Below are 21,882 nucleotides of genomic sequence, written 5' to 3'. Positions count from 1 at the left end.
ATAGCATAATTTCATTAAACAAGGCGTGTTTGACATAGAGTTAAGACAAACAGAGATGGAGATTTGTTCAAATTATGATAGCATTGCCGAATATTTACCGTCTCGAACGAATATTTGAAATGTTAAAATAAGCTAGCTGTATTTAGTAGGAAAAAAATGTATTCGCCGTATTGAGATTTACGCTTTATACAATGGATAAATGTAGCAAACAGCGAATACGAATATTAATATGAAGTTGATATGACGGTTATGTGCCATAATTGTGTCCGTTATGTGGAAAATATGTGTTTAGTTTAAATAGTTCGCGTTATTATCTTAGAGAAAAGAAAGACATTGAAATTGAATACATGTGTTGACACATTAAGCCGTGTGATAACTCTCAACAAAACAGCAAGGCACTATTTGTAATAGTAATGAATAGTAATCTTGCTATGTTGTTTTATTACTACTTAAATATTATCGACACTCCCCGGAGTTTCAATTTTATAAGCTTTTCATATGCAGCAATGTAAAGAATGCGTACAAATACTTTGTTTTCTACAAGAACACGGACTCTACGCTTGTGAACCGCCCAGATGTACCGAGATAAAAAAAGGGAAAGGTCGCCCTGGACAGAGTATTTATTGTATTGATCATTGTTTACAACATACACACCGGAATTAAAACAAATACTTCCATTACTGAGTTTATTATCTGCCAGATGAATGTGTCTTAAGTTCAATTTATATAAATTGTTTTGATTGTGCAACGACGATGACTAGAACTACGTTATGTTGTATATTGCTGTGCACGAGCTTGTTAGCACGTGCCTCAGTGACGCAGACGACACTACAAGTTGTTTGGATGGTTCCATTTACGTCACATCCGACTGCAAGTTTCGTTCACAATGCCTCTTCATCGGTAGCGGCATTGGCGCTTGGTTTGGAGACTATACGTAACGAGTCTATACTGCCTGGTCATGTGATTAAGTAAGTACACGTATATGCAAAGAAGGTTCAATTCATATTGAATCAGTGACGTCATTATACTTTTTTGACAATTTAAAGCCAAATCGCTTATTCGCAAAACCTTTTTTTAAACGACACAGATGTATAACAAAGTCTTTCTCAAACTTCCTCCATTCTTTTCGCATTCTTATTTTGAGAAATGTCAAATAACCGTTGACATGACACAAGTTTATATTTCATATCAATAGACGTAGGTACATAGGTCATGAACTCCTTGATTCATTCCTTGATTCATTCCTGGACATTCTGTTCTGAAAACAGTGATGCATGCGTCATAACTGGATATCAACCGAAAAGCAATCGAAATGTCAGTTGATGAACTAGATGAATAAAAAGCCTCGTTCTGGAAAAAATGGGCTTAATGCATATGTAGTCCACAAAGGCATATCAGAGACATCAATGTCTCCCTAAACTCAATTTTTACTTTAAAACGAAACGAAAAATTAAACGAACAAAGTTTCGTCCCTGATTAGCCTGTGCGTACTACTCGGGAGAAAGCTCATCTTGAACGACACTTTACGCACATGCGTAAAGAACAGTTTTCAATGAATGCGACATAATTCAGCAGATCGTATAGAAACATACCAATAGAAACTACAACACTATAGTGGGTCTTTCTTTTGTTTAAGAATGTATCACCGCATACTTATTTTTTTTCTAATAAATATTTGGATAACTCTAAGTTACGGGTTTTTTTTATAGTATATGGCAGTTTAGTTCAATTTATACACATGAACGTTGTTACACTATAACTGATTTTTATATTCGGAGTCTGGATAGAAACAATGTTCAAAGGATGAGGGAAAAAAGCATCATTCTTTAATTTTGGATTCCTACACTATTGTAATCATTAACGCATCGAGCATGGTTGTATTTAATCCGTAAACAAGATTTAAGCATTACCGGGTAATTAATTTAAAGATATCAATAAAATAAGTAGAAATGACATAATATTTTAATATAGGCGCATTTACTTATACAAATCAACAATTATTTGTATTACATGACTTTTTGACGATGCTGGGACAGCAGCGTCCAAGGTTTGATAACCAGTAAAAAAATCTTCACAATGGCGACCTATGTAAAAGACCGAGCCAGTCCGATTGAGATAACTCGATTTTTCAGTTACTTCCCTTGGCATTCGCCACTGCGTAGGAGATTGCTCGTTGATTTTCATTGATAACATTCTCCTAGCAGAGTTGTCGTTCGTGTTGATAAAGGTAAATATTAATAGAACAGCATATCCTGGGGAAACAGATTCAATAAGTGTATCAGAACGTTAATTTCAAATTAGTAATTTTACATACATTTTATTTTTATGGACCAATGAAACATCTATATATTTTCTCTATTTTGTTTGATATTTGTTCTCGATTTAGTCAATAAATTGCGAATAAAACATGTGAAATTAACTTTTTACGTGATCACAAAACAAAAGAATGCGAACGATTTCGAACCTGCAAATTGTAAACGCTGCACTGCTATGATATATAAAGATAAAACAACATTTCCTTTCGTAATTGTCCGTCCCGCTAACGCAGTACTGCGGTAAGGACGTTCGCTTTTTCACCTTTACGACACCGGTTCGATTCCCGCTCCCGGCGCAATGTTATATTTTGTATGTTTTGTGGTCACCATTCCTGACAGTTGTTTTTTTCCGGAAAAGCTCATCCCCCCCCCCCCGCAGCATTTGACCATATAAAAAATTAAAAAGTATTTCAGTACAAAACAAATAGCTGGAAATTGCAGCTATCATTCAAAATTCGTCCCAACTGTCGTCAATCTAATCTTATTAGGTAGGAGTGCTGGACACACTCCGGGTCCCAACATTATGCAGCCTCAGCGCGGAGGTAACTCATTACCTTGGAAAAACACAAATACACACACTGGGTGCAGCCTAGGCGCGTATAGACTCAAACAAGGCAACAAACTCAAGTGCGGGCAGAATCATTAAAAATTTACATATTGAATACGATATTCTAACAGAAATTACACAACCACCTAAGTGTACATACCATGTTTGATATTTTGTTCGATTGTTAGATTTCAGCATATACATGTATAAGGTCATTTCGCTATTAGTTAACTTATCCATATGTTCGTCGGCGAACTCGGATAGTCAAGTGCTCATACGATTGAGCTCACATGGTCCGGCTATGTGCTCATACCTACTTTCGAGAATCATCATGAATGTATTGCCATACCTAATGAACAAGAATGTGACCCGCCTCCCAGTTTCGCTCAATGCCGAATGGGTCAAGTTACCCACGGGTACTACTTCCCCGTACCCCTAAACTTTTTTTCGTACCAAAAATGTTTCGTACGCAAATTTTTTTCGTACCAAATTTTTTTTCGTACCCAAAATTGTCGTACCCAAATTTTTTATCGTACCCAAATGTTCGTTTCAACATACACAATTGTGGTGATATAGATAAACTTAAATTGATGTTTTATATCCATCCTCTTCAAAAGCATCGTCACACCAGTACTGCCAGTACTTTGATTAATATTTGCTGTTATAGTGTCACGTTCATAGATACGAAGTGCAACAGCAAGCAGAGTATTGGCGCCATCTTTGATCATCTTCTGCAACACGACGTTGACGTCATCTTTGGACCACCATGCGCAGACGGTACCTTTTTATTGACATTTCATAGGCCTTGCTATCTAATAAACATTTAAGCGGCGAACATTTAAAAGTCTGAACAGTAAAAACAAATACAGTTGTGTGACAAACACATAATGTAATTTGAATCACATATGAAATTAAATGTATCGCCATAAGTAACACAATGAGTCGCATCGTATTGTACGCTTTAATCATGGTAGATACATACGAAATATTACGCTAGTCAATTGTTCCAAGAGTTTGTATCACTCGAGTGGCTTGTGTGATGACGTATCACACGAGAGGCGCAGCCTCGAGTGTGATGCGAAATAGCACAAGCCACGAGAGTGATACAAACACTTGGAACAATTGACTAGCGTAATATTCCTTTTATTATATACAATAACTAACGAAAACAGTAAACAAATGTATTTTTTACTTTAACAAAACTGACAAAACAATGACTAAAACGGTACGCCATAGTTTATTTAAGACGCGTATGAATACAGTTTATGTAAATTAACGTGTAAACATTCGAACCGGGAAAACACAGGTTTCCGACACGCTTACCTTAATGCCATCGTTAATCCAATTTTTATAACATATTAAGTTGACAACTTTAATCCGATGTTTATAACAAAAACGTTTAAACGATATGCACTTCCACTTCTATCTTCCATGTCTTTATCGAAACTTAGTTTAAACCACACTATTTTATTGTATTCCTATCGAAATATACATTTATGCATGATAAACACACACTCCAAAATACGTTTTTAACACATTGTTTACTGTAAAAAAAAAACACCACGTCCGACAGGTCCTTACAGAGTTAAGATAAAACTATTGTGTTTTGTCACAGAAATGACGTCACACGATGTACTACGTAATCTATTTCGTAATATAAAATATTTCTACTTTCGGTGCGTGTAATGTGACGTCATTAAATGGGTCGAAGTAGTCCGGCTAGTATGGTAATACGGAATTGGAAACAGCGAGTAGCGTAATACGGGATTTTTTATTTCAACGATTGATACAATCTGTATTTGGTTAAAAGCATTAAACAGGTATATAATAAACTAAGGTATTACGAATAGTTTATTTACGTTATTGGCATTTCGATGGAATACACATTTAATACGATACAATGAAGCATTTGACCAAAATGCATGTCAATGCTATACATATTATGTTATTAAAATAATATATAGTTAGAAAGGTAAATCAGAATTTCTAGTAGACTCCACCAATTCCAATGAACTGTTTATACATGTCTGATAAATGCTTTGTTTTTCCTGATTGCAAACGCTTGTTTTGCAGCTCATTCAGCGACCATTAATTGTATTTATAAAAAAAAACGCGACTCTTTACCTAGTCTGCATTTTCTTTAGAGGAGACTTCCTTAAAACAAAACATTATACTAAAGCGAAATTCTTCGTATTTGATTAGCCTGTGCGAACTACTCAGGCCAATCTGGGACGATCCTTGTTAAATCCGGTAATCTTGCGCGTCCGGTAATCTTGCGCATTTCGCAGTTTGCGAATTTCGCAGACGACAAATGATTTTCTTTAGTGATGAAAGATGGAATTTCACATTTTTAAGAATTAACGGATTTAAAAGGTACGTATTCCATGCAAAATAACATTCGATCATTACATTTTAACACCGGTTGCGTTATCCCTATACATTGTACATGTATCGTAAACACTGACCTACTTACGATAAATTCGAAATGATTCACAAATTCCATGCAGTCTTTTGCGTTTTCATACTTTAAATTAAGAATTCATAAATCCAGCGTGTAATTAAGCATTCCATTGCACAATATCCGATTAGTTATGGTATTGTTGGCCATTGAAAATATATCGCATCAGACGACATTGTCATTATTTCCCGCCATTCTGTTAAACCACATTTGGTATGATCTCCGCATGCGCAATGGCATAGTTTTGATATTTTCTGTAAACTATGGAAGCATTGTCGTGGTAAAATTAGACCTGTTATGCATAAACATTTTTTTTCACGCTAGAAATCAATTAATTTAAAATTTTAATGTTTATTTTGCTACATTCAACAGAATACCACCACCATCATCAAAGAAACCGAAGGACAGCTATTAATCCACATTAAATTTAAATGTTTTTACAAAATGATTTTTTAAATAATTTTTTGGAATGTATTTTGTCACTAATTTGACACCATATGTCTACCATTTTGCCTAAATGAGGTCATTACACCAAGTGCGCAAGATTACCGGACACTGTGATAGTTTGAAAATGAGGTGAGTCATGTTTGTTTTGAAATCAAATCGGACAGTTCTTCACTGAATTAATCAGATATTTTTGTGTTAATAAGCACACGAACCTCTTATTTTCATGATAAATTTAGATATTATGTTGTCAATTTATAAAAGAACATATTTTTAAACCAATTGACCCTTAACTGCGCAAGATTACCGGGCAGCATCGTACTGAAAAACCATTACAAGAAATGCACAACGCACTGCAAAGTTTTAAAAATACATACGATGTATTAAAGGGGCCTTTTCACAGATTTTGGCATTTTTTAACTTATTCATTAAATGCTTTATATCGATAAATGTAAGCATTGGATCGTAACCGCTCCAGTAACAAATCAAGAATAAAATTTAAAAAAGGAAAAGAACATTGCCCGGTCCAGGTTTCGAACCAGTGACCCCTGGAGTCCTGCCAGAGTCCTGAATTAAAAACACCTTAGTCTACTGAGCTATTCCGCCGAGTACACGTACTTGACGTATTTTATACCTTATATAAGCAATCTTCGTAGTTTCACAAAATTTAACGACAAAAACAGAACTCTCCAAATTATTCAATCGTTTCGCGTTGCAACGCTTTATAATTTTTAGGTTTTAAAATCGTCAAAAGATGCATATAATGGCTATATTAGACCATGGTAGATGTTCAGTATTACTGTTTCCTCACAAATATCATAACTAAAACGAAAATTTGCGAATCTGAAACAACTTTTTTCAATTTTGTCAATTTACCAAATCGTGAAAAGATCCCTTTAATACACAAATAACAAAATAAGTGTTATCTAACTACGATCTCTTAACCATAAATGTGCTGTCAATAATTTACACTGAAGAACCTTTCATGTTCAATGACTTATTGAAATAATAATCTAAAATACTTCCATGGACACACTCGGTATTGTCAGGACTTTGAACGTGATCGTGGTCACTTGAATGTTGACCTCCACATGATTACTATCTAATTGACCGTGTTACAGTTGTCAAGTCTGTTGGAGAGCTGATGTCCTACCGAAACGTGGCTCTGATCAACTGGGTGTCCGTCGGTCAGACCATCACATACAAGGACGAGCTTACCACCTACATGCGCACCATGGCGCCAATATCGTCTTTAGGTATTTATGCTATGACACGCATAGAAACGACGCGTAAATGCGTCCATATCGTCTATGTATTTAAGCTATTGCACGCATAGTAACGACGAGCATTGCGTCCATATCTAGTCTTCGTATTGAAGCTATTGCACGCATAGTAACGACGAGCATTGCGTCCATATCGTCTATGTATTTAAGCTATTGCACGCACAGTAACGACCTTTATTGTATCAATATCGTCTATGTATTTAAGTTATTGCACGCATAGTAACGAAGAGCATTGCGTCCATATCGTCTATGTATTTAAGCTATTGCACGCATAGTAACGACGATTATTGCGTCCATATCTAGTCTTTGTAATCTATTAAACACATATTAAGCATCCACGCGTATTGCGTCCATATCTTATCTTGGAAATCTATTACATGCGTGGAAAGGATGCGTATTGCGTGCGTATCTTCTCTTGTTAAGCACAGGTGGTTAACGTGTGACTCTGATATTAATTAGTGAAAACTTCATTGTGAATGAAAAATAATCAAAATATAACGAACAATCAACTTCTCTGGAAAAAAAACCCAAATCGATGCATCATATTTTCGTTTTTTTTTTAGTTGAATTCCTTGTTATGTATATATGTATATAGATAACAAGGTATTCAATTTCAAAACGCACATATATACCTAACAAGGTATTCAACTAAAAATGACCCTAAAATAGGGTGCAGCGATTTGAACAGCCATTACTTCGTCAGCTTTGGCAGCGATTTGGAACCGTTAACTCGGTCTTATTAAACGCAGAAATGAATTAAACCCCTTTTCATTGACTCAGCACACATTTATTCACAACTTGTTGAAGTTTTGTTTACCTTACCACTCATGCAATTCATGGCCTAGTCAATCTAACTGCTTTGCACTTCATGAGACACAGGGCCATGTTGCTGTTACAAATGTCTGCACTTGATCTTCATTTTAATCAATACTGATATTTGTTCTCGATTGGTCATTGTCGGCTTGGGTACTACTAAAATGTACCCCGGGTACTCTTAAGTATACTTAAATAAACCCTGGGTACGGAAAATATACTAAAACGTACCCGGGAATTCTATCGCTGAAATTGGCTTTTTTTTCAAATTTATTATATGCATATTTATGTCAATATTCTGTCAAAAAGCCTCTATTATCGAAACTTCTGCTCAAAAAGCATGTTGAGGAAGTGTTTATTTTTTCGAAAAGAATTTTGTTTCGTATTTTGTAGGGCGTTTTACGACATCGGATTTTGGGCTGGAATAAAACTCGGGTACGGTATAAATTGGCTGGGTAGGTCTTAGTATATTTTCCGAACCCGGGGTACATTTAAGTATAGTTAAGAGTACCCGGGGTACATCTAAGTAGTACCCGAGCCGACAATGACTTATCGAGCGTTATTTATTCGAAAAGATTGATACAATTTACACATGTCGAGACACGTAATACGTCCAAATATAGATACATACAACTTACACATATCGATTCATACAACGTACAAACATAGATTCACACAACGAACACATATAAATACATACAATGATCTAAAATATATTAATGCATATAGATAAATACAACGACCACATATAATTACGCACATTTGCACCAATGCATCATTAATATCCAACTCAACATCTCCCCAGGCGGCATCATGATGTCGTTCTACGACTACACGGGCTGGCGGCGCTTCGTGATAATCTCCATCGATCGCGCGGAGTACCGGGCGGCCGCAGCCACCATCGAGAGCAGCATACGGTTGTACGAGATCAAAGGCTTCTTCGTGGCGCACCACTACAGTGGCGTCAAGCGCAACAGCTCGGTCGCCGACATTGACCTCATGTTGAACAATATCATCCGCGAAGGAAGAAGTAAATATATCAAATAGGGGTCAATTTAGAATTTTAACTTCTGTTTGACTGTCTGAATAAACGACATAACAATAACAACAATAACTTGTGTCTTAAGCAATAAGTCGATCTAATGACAAATTTGAAAAGTTACAGTATTTGCGTCAATTTAAAAGACCTATAAATAACACAGGATATTATTGTCTTTAAAACTTTTGTAGTAATTATCATGCTGATCCCACGGGAGGAGCTGCGAAAGTACATGCTGCGCGCGCATGCACTCGGGTTGACCAAAGGAGACTTTCAGTTCATCTTTACCGACACAAAGGTTTCAAATATATATTTGTAGTTTTTGTGGAAAAAAACATACTCCCAGTGTCGTTTATTATGATTTTTGTTTTTAAATACTTCAACTCTTTGACGAATGTGTTTTTACCTCAAAGAAACGGTTAACTAAGGAAAATAAGTCTTTCTTAAGACATGGAATGAGTAGAGTAGCAAAATGCTCACGACAATCTCGTTATCAATTATTGATTTAATACCGAATTTGTGTCCACAGATGATAGACGATGACGACGTGAGATTCCTGAGCAGCGGCGAAATATGGCGACGGGGAGAAGCAGACGACATGGTCGCCAGACAGGCCTTCCAGAACGTTCTATATGTGAGTCCATGATGACACCACAGCTTAAGGATCGCGTCGCTTTGCTTCATATTGCTGAGGTCAATTATTTCTATCAAAAACAATTCTATGAAAAGGAATATGAATACATATCAAAATAATACATTTTATGTTTAATTTAATTCCATATAATATGTATGTACATATTTTCCACTTGTCTGCTCTAAGCCGTTGTAATCGTTTATATATTAATTCCCTAGCGCATGTATGTTTGATTCGTGTACTGATGTGATATTAAGACACTGAGGCAAGAACTGCAAACTCTTAACATACGAGCATACAAGCAGTTAGTCTGCTATGGTATGAACATTTATTCCAGTTTTGCCTTGGCCACACCACTGCCCAGGTAGCCAGCTGGCGGGACGGTGCAATGGCCGCATTCGATAACGTGTTCCATGGACGCACGGACGCTCCACTTCCGTCAGAGGTATTTTTTTTTTACCGTAAATGTATATCAATGTGCGATTTATATAGAGAGACAGAGAGAGATAGATAAAGAAATGGAAAAGATTAAATATTTTCGGCCTAAAAGTGTAGTCATATTGTTGGTGTTTGCATGTAAATATCTACATGTAAGCTTATGACTGTCATTTGTTGACGTCTGTGTTGAATAATAAGTATACCGTTAACGGTTGGTCAGTTTGAAGAAGTATAATGTAAAGTATTTAAAATAAAAGAGATTGTACATTATTTGTTTATTTAAATAAGTCGACCAAGTGACCGCGATCATCATTAATGTATGCAATACAAGGGGTTTTGTGGTCCAGTTCACAAGTACAGAGCCAGTATGTTAACCCATTTATGCCTAGCGTCTAGAAAAAATGCCCTGGCAAACAGCGTAGACCCAGATGAGACGCCGCATGATGCGGCGTCTCATCAGGGTCTGCGCTGTTTGTTTAAGGAATTTCTGTAAGAAATAGTCTAAATATAGAAATAAATATACTAGATATCCCTAATTTTGGAAATAAATTGATCCAATTTAGAAGGATGGGAGAGTCCACTAGGCATAAATGGGTTAAAGCCGTGCATGATTCCCACACTTTGCTTCATTAGCCGGACGAGTATTCCGCATATCTGCACGACACGGTCATCTACTACGCCCGCTTGCTCAACCAGTCCCTCTCCAATAACTACACGGGAAGTGGCGATGACCTCTTCGACTTTGGGGACACCGTCTATTTCCCAGGTACAGATTTGGCTTTTTGATATTGTACATTTTTCGAAATAAATAAGTTAACTGAGTGTTTAAAGTATTATATTTTCCCGAAAAAATAAGTAAATGATAATCAATAAATAAATTCATGTAGAAGATTAAATGATATATTTCATAAACTGTACGAAGGAACTACAAAACGACCGAGAGAACGGACAAACGAATGAGCGGCCGACCTACCGACCGACCGAACACAAAAACAAAATAGAAATTACCACGCTTGTTTACATACTCGTGCAGAAACAAAGGAAAAGCTAATAATGTTCTCGAATATTCTAATGCACCCTAAAGGCCTTTCCGGTGACGTTATAATAAATCAGCTCGGGGAAAGATGGCCGTCCTTCTATGTGTACGACATGGACACTTCCGGTTCCTTTATTCAGGTTGCCAACCTCCAGTTCGCCATCGCCGATACCAGAATAAGAATGGTAAGGGCTTGCCAATTACAAGAGTACTTAACTCGATGAGCTGTCGTATATTCAATAATATTTTAGATAATTTAAATTAACTTTCTATTTAATTTTATCGTTCTTTTTACATGTTTGTTCTCGATTCAGATGTCCGGTTGTTGAAAAAAAACACGAGGTCGTTTTAATGATCTGATAGACACGTATTAGACGTACGCTTTTTTGTCGGCGTAGCATTTCTATCCGTTGTATCGGCCCTCTTAAGGAATACATACGAATTTTAGAAGTGAACAAATACAAAAACACGCATGTGTTATATGTCAATCTATATTTAAATGTGTATTCTTGAACATAAAAACGAAAACTGCATTTAAATCGTTTTTTTTTATACAAAATACTGGCTAGACCTGTAGTAATCTGTTTCATGTACAATTTGTCTCATAGTATCGGCCCTTCTGATTGGTTGCTAAGATTTGTTACTATGCGCAGGTGCTTGTTCTAAAAAAGTAACTAAATGGAAAACGAAACTCTTGCTCGTGTTGTTCTTAAATTATATTTTACATTTTATTAAAAAATAAGCGGCATATAAAACATTTGATAAAGCTACTATTAATCCATAAACAAACCAACGTTACGTAATTAAAAAGCATAGCATCACCCTGGAATAAACATTACCTACTTTCCAACGAACACCGGAAATCATGAGAATGATCGTCGCAATAATCATGGATAACCGCAAAAAATAAAATACCTTACCACTCATGCAATTCATGACCTAGTCAATCTAGCTAACTGCTTTGTACTTCATGTGACACAGTGTCAGGTTGCTGTTACAAAAGTCTGCACTGGATCTTCATGTTAATCGATGCTGTAAATTGTTCGAAAGGATTAGACAATAATAAAGACCATAGACAAATATAAATTCACTTCTAAAAATTGAAAAAACACACACTAATTTTCCAGCATTTCTTGAAGTTTTTTTCGTTAAAGGCACGATACTATGAGGAGGACCGATACTATGAGAGTAAGGGATAGCTGTTTAAACCTGCTTTTTACCTTAAATGACAACAGCCTATAAAATGTTGAGGAAATTTCCAGTCGACCCGAATGAATGCATTCGAATATTTAATGGGTTGATTTGAGAGAAATCCCCGAGAACATTTGTTTGTGCACAGCGTACGGGTTGTAATACTGTTCAGTATAAGAAATTCCTGACAACTATCTGCATGGTCATACGACACATACAATTTATACAAAACTTTTGGTCCAGTTAAAATTACGTTTAACTTCACTACTCGGTCGATAAATCTTTAGGGGAAAACTGTGTGGCCTATCGATAAACGTTGATAACACAGTATCGCTTTCAAGATATAAAATAACATGAATTTTAGGGAAGAAATGAATGGAAACCTTATTTGCATTGAGAGAAAGCAAACACTTCCAAAACAGTATTGTGTAATGATAAGATGGGAATCGTTTAATTATCTAACCACAAATGTTGCAGTACGCCGTCAGCTTGTCTGGAAGTCCTCTCTGAAAGACTAAACAGGGCTACCAATATGTTTGCCAGTTGGCTGTATTTGAACAGTTTGACTTCAATTTTCTATCGAAAAGTATTGTGGTAAGATTGTTTTAAAGACCCGCGTCATGCGTAAATGGGTCGTATGCCTTACGCGGGAATACATATGATGTTATCTCACGAATTATATTTTTTTATTTACGAACACTGTTGTGTTATTCGAATCTGCGTGCACGTAATAACATACATTTCATGTGGTGGATATGCGAATAACAACAGAAAAAAATTAAGCTGTTGTTATAAATGTATTTATTAAGAACCTTGAATGTGCTACTATTTATTTTAAAGTCAGGATACACGCCGAATATCGTTTTAAGGATATTTTTGTTTATACTATATCATTCTAATACATACGTGGCGAATTCTTTTGTTTTAAATGTATTAACTTGTGTATGATCTGTTAAAACATTCGAAAATAGCCTATTATCAGAAATACCTTTTCAGTTTCTATGTAGTGACGCATGTTTTTAAAGATGTATTGTCAGAAGTGATAGTGGTTCAAAATATATAAACTATTTTATTCAAATTTCAATGTAAATGGTATAACAATGTATACATTTATTTCGATTATTAGACGAAAAGTAAGTTGTTTTATGAACAGATTAAATCCCTGTGCATGTGCATTGTTGACCCCCAGAACTCCTCGTTCACGAAGATCACCTGGGGAGACGGAAGAACGACGGATGACCCGTACATCCCGCCGGATACGCCCGACTGTGGCTTCTACAACGAGTTCTGTACCCCGGACGCGCCGACCACCAGTAAGAACTGGATATAGGCACAAAAACCTCAATATAAATTCACTTTGGAATTATAAATAAATATGTAATTCGTCATTGATTTTTCTTTTATCTTAGTTTTGTTATTCAGTTTCTTGCTTGCACTTTGCATAACTAAAGTTCATGACTTCTTATTCACAATCTAATCCAGAATTACATGTATGCATGGAAACGCCAAGGGCCGTACGCAGGAATTTTTAACTACGGGACCAAATCGGGGGGGGTGCAGGAGGGGCTTCCCCTCGTGATTTTTTTTTAATATGGCACTTTTCAATGTGCATTTTAATGCTAAAAAATCTTATTTTGTGATAAAAATTTATGGAATATAACAAGTTAAACATCATGCATTTCTGAAGTCTAACGCTTTAAACATTGGTGTGAAATTCAAAGCATCAGATTTCACAAATGTATGAAGTTTGATGAAGAAGAAAAGCACACCTTGAAAATCCAAAATCTTAAAGAAATGTATCATAAAGTATGACTGACATATCACCATAATAATATGTTCTCTTTGAATTCAAATTCCCTCTGAAGCCAAGTCATAACAAGATAACTATTGATGCAAAGCATCAAAGGGCGTCGGGAATTTCAGTGTAAAAGGCACTCGAGAAGTTACATGGAACGATTTTTTTTCTACCGTAAATATTAATATATTGGCCGATTATTTTAAACAAAATAGAAAAAGATACTGGTATAACCATTATCTATGATTTTGTGTTATAACCCCCAAATAACCATTATCTATGATGTTGTGTTATAACCTTAAAAAAACATGATCTATAATTTTGTGTTGTAACCCCCAAATATTTCATAGTTCATTGTATTTACATTGGTTTCCTTTTTTTACTGGCATCCGTGTGCAGTTTTCATAAATGGAACAGAATTGTGTAGGTTTAAAAAAAAATCTGCTTCATCTTGTAAGCGTAATTTCATATTTTTCTCAACTTCAAGGGGAGATGATTCTGAACTTATTCTTACGTTGCTCATTTATGATAGGGGTTGAGTACTCATTGATATGAAAACACTGTAAAAGTTTTAATGTGTTTACGAACCCCCCCCCCCCACCCTCTCACACATATATTTCATGGGCATAATAAAAACAAAAAATGGTTACAATAAAACAGCATATTTATTTAAAATAAAATGTCTACATCAAAACAAAAAGTTAACATACAACGGAAATAAAATCATTTGATTTTACTGGGGCTCGAAACTTGGACCTCTCACATGTGAAGCGAGCGTGTAACCACTACACTACGGAACCGCTTGAAAAATCACCTTCTTACTAAGATATTATTAAGCTATAAATAGTCGGTTTAAATGTAAACCCGGAAGTTTAAACGCTGGATAGTGAGCGGGGTTAAAGGTCCATACCAAAGGGTCCATACCACTGGAAAGATACGGGTCAGGCCTGCGGCCTTCTATATGTGGTTCTTAAAAAAAACCTGTAGGAGGACTTGATAGTAATGAGACTGGGGTGCTGTGATGGTGCTCCTCATTGATAAGCGGCTGCTTCCTTTATCAAGACTCATTATTACGATTAATAATACGTGTCGCGCTTCGCGCTATATAGCGCCTTTATTAGTAACTAGGTGGTTGCTAGGATAGTGGAACAAAGAAGTTTTGTTTTTATACAAAACCAGAAAGTTTCACCGGTTCGCGTATTTGCTCAGTCCCTGTGATCTTTTATTATTGCCCAGTCCCTGTGATCAGTTATTAATTAAAACAATAAGCTTTGCATTATTGGCAATAAATGTGGTAGTAAATAAAATAGGCACAAATGCAGTACTTATTTACACTAATTTACACAAAAATCACCACCGTGCAAGATATTCTTAAAACAAAGATATATACATTGATCCGTAAAATAACTTCTCCTCCGAAAAGAACGTATTACATACTAGTCGCCGCACTTCAGTGCGACGGCAATATAATGTTTATTATCTACTACACATTTTTACTTTCACCATCATAAAAAAGATAAACCATCGCGATCGTCTACAACTCCGACATAAGATTTATTTCCCGGACTTTTTTCAAAACGCTGTTAGATATTGACCTGATATTTGGTGTTTGATTCTACTACCTACATAACTTACATACTAATTATGAAGTATAGTTTCGCTTTGTTCCGTTGATTTTTGGCAACGTTATGGGCATTGGACTAATTTTTTTTCTCTGTAATATTCGTTTTTCCGTTTTTTTACGCAACGCTTGAATTTAGAGAGAGCTAAATTCTATGGTCCTGATAGGGTGTAATATAGCAGTCGGACTGTCCGTCCGTCTGTTTCAGGCATTTCATTTTCCGGACTTTTTTTCAAAACGCTGTAAGATATTGGCCTGATATTTGGTGGTTGAGTCTACCTACATGACTTACATATCAAGTATGAGTTTCGTTCTGGTCAATTGATTTTTGTCGATGTTATGGGCTTTGGACTCAGACAAGAAACATACCTGGTCAAATTAATGACGATTATCCTCTGCAATTGCTTCGAACGTTTGTTTTTCATAAATTATTAACGGCAGGAATTTTCAGACCTATGACCTCATGTATCAGTTGCTTCCATCCGCTGCTTATCTTTCCTTAGCCAATCAAAAGACGAGTAACATCAACCATCGATAGATAAAACGTTCAGTATCAGGTTACAATACACTAAATGATCGCTTCATGTAGGGCTGTACTCTCTAAAAAAATATCATAGTTGACAGGAAGGCATGCTTTACACTTTTTACCATTATTCAGGTGTTATCTTGCGGAGATAATGGTAGGGCATGAATAGGTGTTCACTATTGAATCCCTGAAATATGATACACTTGAAGACTATAGTAAACCATTGCACTAGAAAAGGTTACATTCCACTAAGAAACGGCCGAAAAAAAAAGTTGCAAAAACAGTCGATTTTGATTTGTGTCAAGTTCTTTCTTGCATTGTACATGACATATCTTTTTTATTGCATAAATCGATTCCGCTTAGAATGGCCTTTAAGAAAAGGTATGGTTATGGGGGTCTCTATGTGCAAAATGTTGCATTTATTTTCGCTCAAAGTTGTCGCTTTTACATTGAATTATATAGGGAAACTATTTGGTGTATTATGACCTAAACGCAAAACCAGGCCTAGTCACAAAGGTGCTGTATTTATAGAAAATCATCATTTTTTTAGTGAGATATGATGCGTTTTGGCAAATTTCACGGAATAAATGCGTTTGTTTCACGAATTAAAGGAGCATCGTGAGTTTTTAAGAAAAAAATACGTTTTCAGAGGAAAATAAGAAAAAAAATGTACAAAAACTCGTCTTGAGCATCTCAAATCGCAACAATTTGTGCTGAAAGAGCTCATCAACACGTTTTAATAGTTGTTTACTTCTTTTTCTACATAGCTTGTAACAATATTCCAGTATTTTGACCGATTGTAATTATTTAGGGTAATCGTTTTACGCCTGAACGCCCGTTATAAATCAAAGCTCCGAACGCGAAAGCCACATGGCTTATCAGGCGTTATAATAAAATGCATTTTCAAGCATTTCTACGTGAAAGATCGGTCTGAAAATTGGCATGCACATAGAAAATAGGTTTATAAGTATCGAGAAGTGCTTATTTTTCGCGATGTTAACAGTAAACGTTGTCTTATAGGTTACAATACACTAAATGATCGCTTCATGTAGGGCTGTACTCTCTAAAAAAATATCATAGTTGACAGGAAGGCATGCTTTACACTTTTTACCATTATTCAGGTGTTATCTTGCGGAGATAATGGTAGGGCATGAATAGGTGTTCACTACTGAATCCCTGACATATGATACACTTGAAGACTATAGTAAACCATTGCACTAGAAAAGGTTACATTCCACTAAGAAACGGCCGAAAAAAAAAGTTGCAAAAACAGTCGATTTTGATTTGTGTCAAGTTCTTTCTTGCATTGTACATGACATATCTTTTTTATTGCATAAATCGATTCCGCTTAGAATGGCCTTTAAGAAAAGGTATGGTTATGGGGGTCTCTATGTGCAAAATGTTGCATTTATTTTCGCTCAAAGTTGTCGCTTTTACATTGAATTATATAGGGAAACTATTTGGTGTATTATGACCTATCACAATGGGTAATTTATAAGCTAATCGGGGATGTGTTTAAATACGATATGAAAACATTGCCTAGGGGCTTATCGCCACTGACGAATAAATTAGCGCTTATCCCGTTGTTTACCAGGGCCAGTGAAACAAATCTGCTCTTTTGTATTGAGGGAAACTGTACTGTGGGCCCTTTCATTTTGTGCAGAGAGCACACTCTTTTTTTAAATCCTAACTGGACACCCAGCTGGGGGAGGGGCAGTGCCCAGGGCCTGGGTACGGGCCTGGCCACCTTTACCGGTATACAGCAATTGCTACACGGTTACCATAAACTAGATGTACCGACAATTAAGTGTTGTTTTGTATTCAATATAAAACGTCAAAACATGATTGCCTTTTTAAACCAGATATCACAGTCAATACAACTAGCTGTTGATTTCATTACAAGATAATATTATCAACGACCATTAAATACATATTTGTAAATTACTCAATATAGAAAGCACCTTCGACGATATTTTTTTTCTAATTTCACAATTACTTCTTGAGCTGTATTGCTATACAATATCAAAGCTCCTTTGCTGAATTATCAGCATTTTAAGCAGATAAGAAAACGTAACTCTGTATAGTATAAGTACTGTACAAGAAGTAGGAGAGAGTTATCTCTATAAAAATGATAAAATGATAATGCAGGACTGTTAACAGTCTAGAGCACAAGTATATGTTCCCTTATAGTATGACTAAAGCTACACAATCGCCTGAAATGTAGTCTTCTTTATGTTTCTAAAGTGAATTTTAAAGCTTTAAGAATACGATACTGTGACCGTTAGGTAAATTCAGATATGAACAGTACATGTCACTTAGGTATAACGCATAACGAAGTGTGCAGTTTGAAATTCTGATGCAATTTAAAGGGGTTCGCATATGTATTGGACATGAATTTATTCTACAAAGCACGTGCATCAACTAAATTTCCATCATATCAGTTGTTTTTGTGAACGTAATTGGCAATTTATAATATATTAACGGCCTTTTTCTATAATAAAACATATGTTGTTTTCCACTACACTCATTGAAGAATGAATAGCCACAGGTTTATAAATAAACCTCTATTGACAGAACTTATAGATCGATGCATTCTTTTGTGAACTTTGTCTGTGACACCTTCAATATCGATACACACAGCCGCAGAGTCAATATCCATGTCACCAAAGTTCCGTCCCGATACACGAGATCCTGGTAATCCACGTTCCGTGATATACCATGAATTATTGACAGCTGGTGACTGAATAATTACTCTTCATGAAATGTGCAGTTGAAATGAAGTTGTTTCATTATTGATTTTGTGATGTTTGTTTATTAAATTAAAAATATTAAGTTACATTTGAAGATTTACGGACATACAATGGTAGGTGTTACAATGGTAGGTGTGCTTGTTTGATGCATTTGAATTTCGTGGTGGTGGATTTGCTATGGTTGCTTCATGTTAGCTGACCTAACTTAAAATGTAGGAATATTTAATTCGATTTATCATTTTGTTTGTTGGTATTGGTTTAACATTACATTTTTCTGTTATGTGAAAAACGGTGCTTTGTGTCATAGGCGTTTCTATTTTTAAAATGATGATTAGAATAAAGTTATATATAATATGATATACTTGGAATAAAGATTTAAATCCAATAATCTTTAAATGTACTATTTTCTCAATACACCACATTGACGCATGTAAACAAATCTCTTCCTACCCAAATTTGTAACAAAACATGAAACGATTATCGTGGCACCATTTGTTCACTTTCTGTCTGTATACCTCGAGGTGGCTTTATGTATGGCAAGCGGTTCGACGCATAATCCCAAGAAACTAGGTGTTTACTGAGAATTCTGAGAACCAAGGTTCTCGCTTGAAGATGGCTGCCAGAACCCAAGTTTTCATCCGATATCATAGGTTTTCACCAGAACCCAAGTTATCATAAAATGTGCATCAAACGACGATAGCCTAGGTTTTTATTTGAAAACCAAGGTTTCGACAGACGTTAAATAATCTGTGATTTAAGTTCTCACCTTTAATACTAAAACCGTGGTTTTTATTTGGGAACCATAATTCTGGTAAGAGCCATATTCTGAGAACCTAGGTAAAAAACTATATCTTGGGATTATGCGTCGAACCGCTTGCCATAAGACGACGCACATAGACACATATACATTAGGTTCTCATGAAAACCTAAGTTATAATTTCAGATACCCGGTTTTCAGTCAGACATTTAATGAATTTTTATAAAAACACACATTTTCATGAAAACGTAGGTTTTCAAATCTAGAACTTAAGTTAACAGATAATAAAGCCAAAACAATTTGCGAGAACCGAAGTTCTCGTTTGATATCCAAGGTTTTCACAAGAACCTAGGTTCTCGACAGATTTTCGCGTCGTTCTCTCGGATATCCTAAGTTTTCATGAGAACACAAGATTTCGTTTGGGATCATACGTAATGGTAAGAACCTAGGTTCTCAGAATGAGAACCTAGGTTCTCAGTAAAACCCTAGTTTCTGTGAATTATTCATCGAACTGCTTGCCATATTTATGCGATATTAACACAAACTAAATTCACGAGCCTTGCAGTAAGATAGCAATAAAATAAGTGTTTGTTTAAAGAACAATGCATCCCATACACAAATTTTCAAGTTTATATAATTACTGGTTTCATGCACACCAATTTTAACATAATCCAGTAACATTTTGTCTGTTTGAATAGATTTATAATATACCATGTAATATTTTTTTTATTTATTATGAAAGCACTGAAGATTGTTTTAAAAAGGTTTTATATGCGTGGATTCTTAATTTTGCATTTTAACGTTGAATATGCGTTTGCAATTTTAACTATAGTTATTTATTTAACAAAACTAACATGCATTTATGACATTTTATGACTTGTACACTTTTCAACACATTATTTCTTCAAATGAAATACTTGTTGAGACTTAGCCTCCTAGTTTTACAAATGATTTCATAATTAACTAAATTTTATCTTTTCACTTAACATTTTGATATGAAACTTTCCCTTAATCACTCACTGAATTTCAGAGTCGTACGAAGCCGTGATTATTGGAGTGACCGTCACCATGTTGTTTGTTTTCCTCGGCCTCTTTCTCCTATACAGGTAACTTTGGACTGAAATGGTGTAATACAAATTTTGCTTAACTGTTATAACAGTGATGAATTGTGTCACTGTTATAACATGTAATGTTATTACAGTGATATATCAATTATGTCACTGAAAAAAGTGATGTATTAATTGTGGCACTGAAATAATAGTGATGTTTTCTTCCGTGACACACGAATTGTGTTACCGAAAGCACGTTGATGCATGAACTAATTCACTTAAATAACGGTGATGCATGCATGACTTCACTGGAATAACAGGGATGTATGCATTGTTTCACTAAAATAACATTGATGTATGCTTTGTTTTACTGAAATAATCATGATGTATAAATTGTGTGCTTGTGCTACAAAAGTAATGTATGCATTGCGCTTGTGTTATAAAACTGATGTATGCATTGCGCTTGTGTTATAAAAGTGATGTATGCACGGCGCTTGTTTTATAAAAAAATTATGTATGTATTGCGCTTGTGTAATAAAACTGATTTATGCATTATTTCACTGAAATACAAGTTACGGTATGTATGCATTTTACTGCTGTAATAACAGCGATCTGTGCAACTAAAATAACAGTAAATAATCATTTTCCCCTGAAACGTGTATGTTTGTTACAATTTGAATAACTGCGATTCATTCCTTGTGCCAATGAAATTAAAGCGAGGAATGAACTTTTCAATTGAAATAATTTTTAATTCGCCGTTCAACTGATAAAACAGTGATACGTACACTGAATCGCTGACATAGTGAAAAGAAAGCGATGCATCAATCGTCCCATTTTTGCTTTAAATATGATACCGTCTGTGTCATACATATTCAAATGCATAGATAACATACTATTATGAGAATTGCTACTTAAATCGAAATTGATTGAAAACTGTGTTAACCTTTATGAAAGCTTTTTCTAAAGTTGAAGAATGGGCGCCATAGTATTTAAAGAAAACAACATCACGTATTTTCAAAAAGACGTTTTGATAAGTTTATTCTTGCTATAAATAATATGTAGACTGGACAAATTAATCATGAAATAGGTGAATTTAATCGCACATCTTAGTTCTAGAACTTACCATTCTTCAACATTATTATCGTTAAACAAATATCTACGATCCTTTAGAAGACGGTACCATGAC

At 35.3% G+C, this 21,882-nt stretch overlaps 1 protein-coding gene across 1 annotated transcript; it reads left to right on the top strand.

Annotated features, from left to right (window-relative positions):
* Positions 1-20,757, top strand: LOC127856209 (guanylate cyclase 2G-like). Its single transcript, XM_052392311.1, has 11 exons — positions 1-968; positions 3,530-3,639; positions 6,886-7,020; positions 8,666-8,890; positions 9,091-9,197; positions 9,429-9,533; positions 9,871-9,978; positions 10,605-10,737; positions 11,056-11,192; positions 13,388-13,511; positions 20,678-20,757. The coding sequence occupies exons 1-11, from the start codon at positions 754-756 to the stop codon at positions 20,755-20,757; spliced, it is 1,479 nt and encodes a 492-aa protein (XP_052248271.1). The 5' UTR covers positions 1-753.
* Positions 20,758-21,882: the final 1,125 nt, after the last annotated feature.

The sequence above is a fragment of the Dreissena polymorpha genome, chromosome 1 (assembly GCF_020536995.1).
Source record: "Dreissena polymorpha isolate Duluth1 chromosome 1, UMN_Dpol_1.0, whole genome shotgun sequence".
Taxonomy (NCBI): domain Eukaryota; kingdom Metazoa; phylum Mollusca; class Bivalvia; order Myida; family Dreissenidae; genus Dreissena; species Dreissena polymorpha.
The sequence above is the reverse complement of the archived record's forward strand: the minus strand, read 5'-3'. Positions and strand labels throughout refer to the sequence as shown.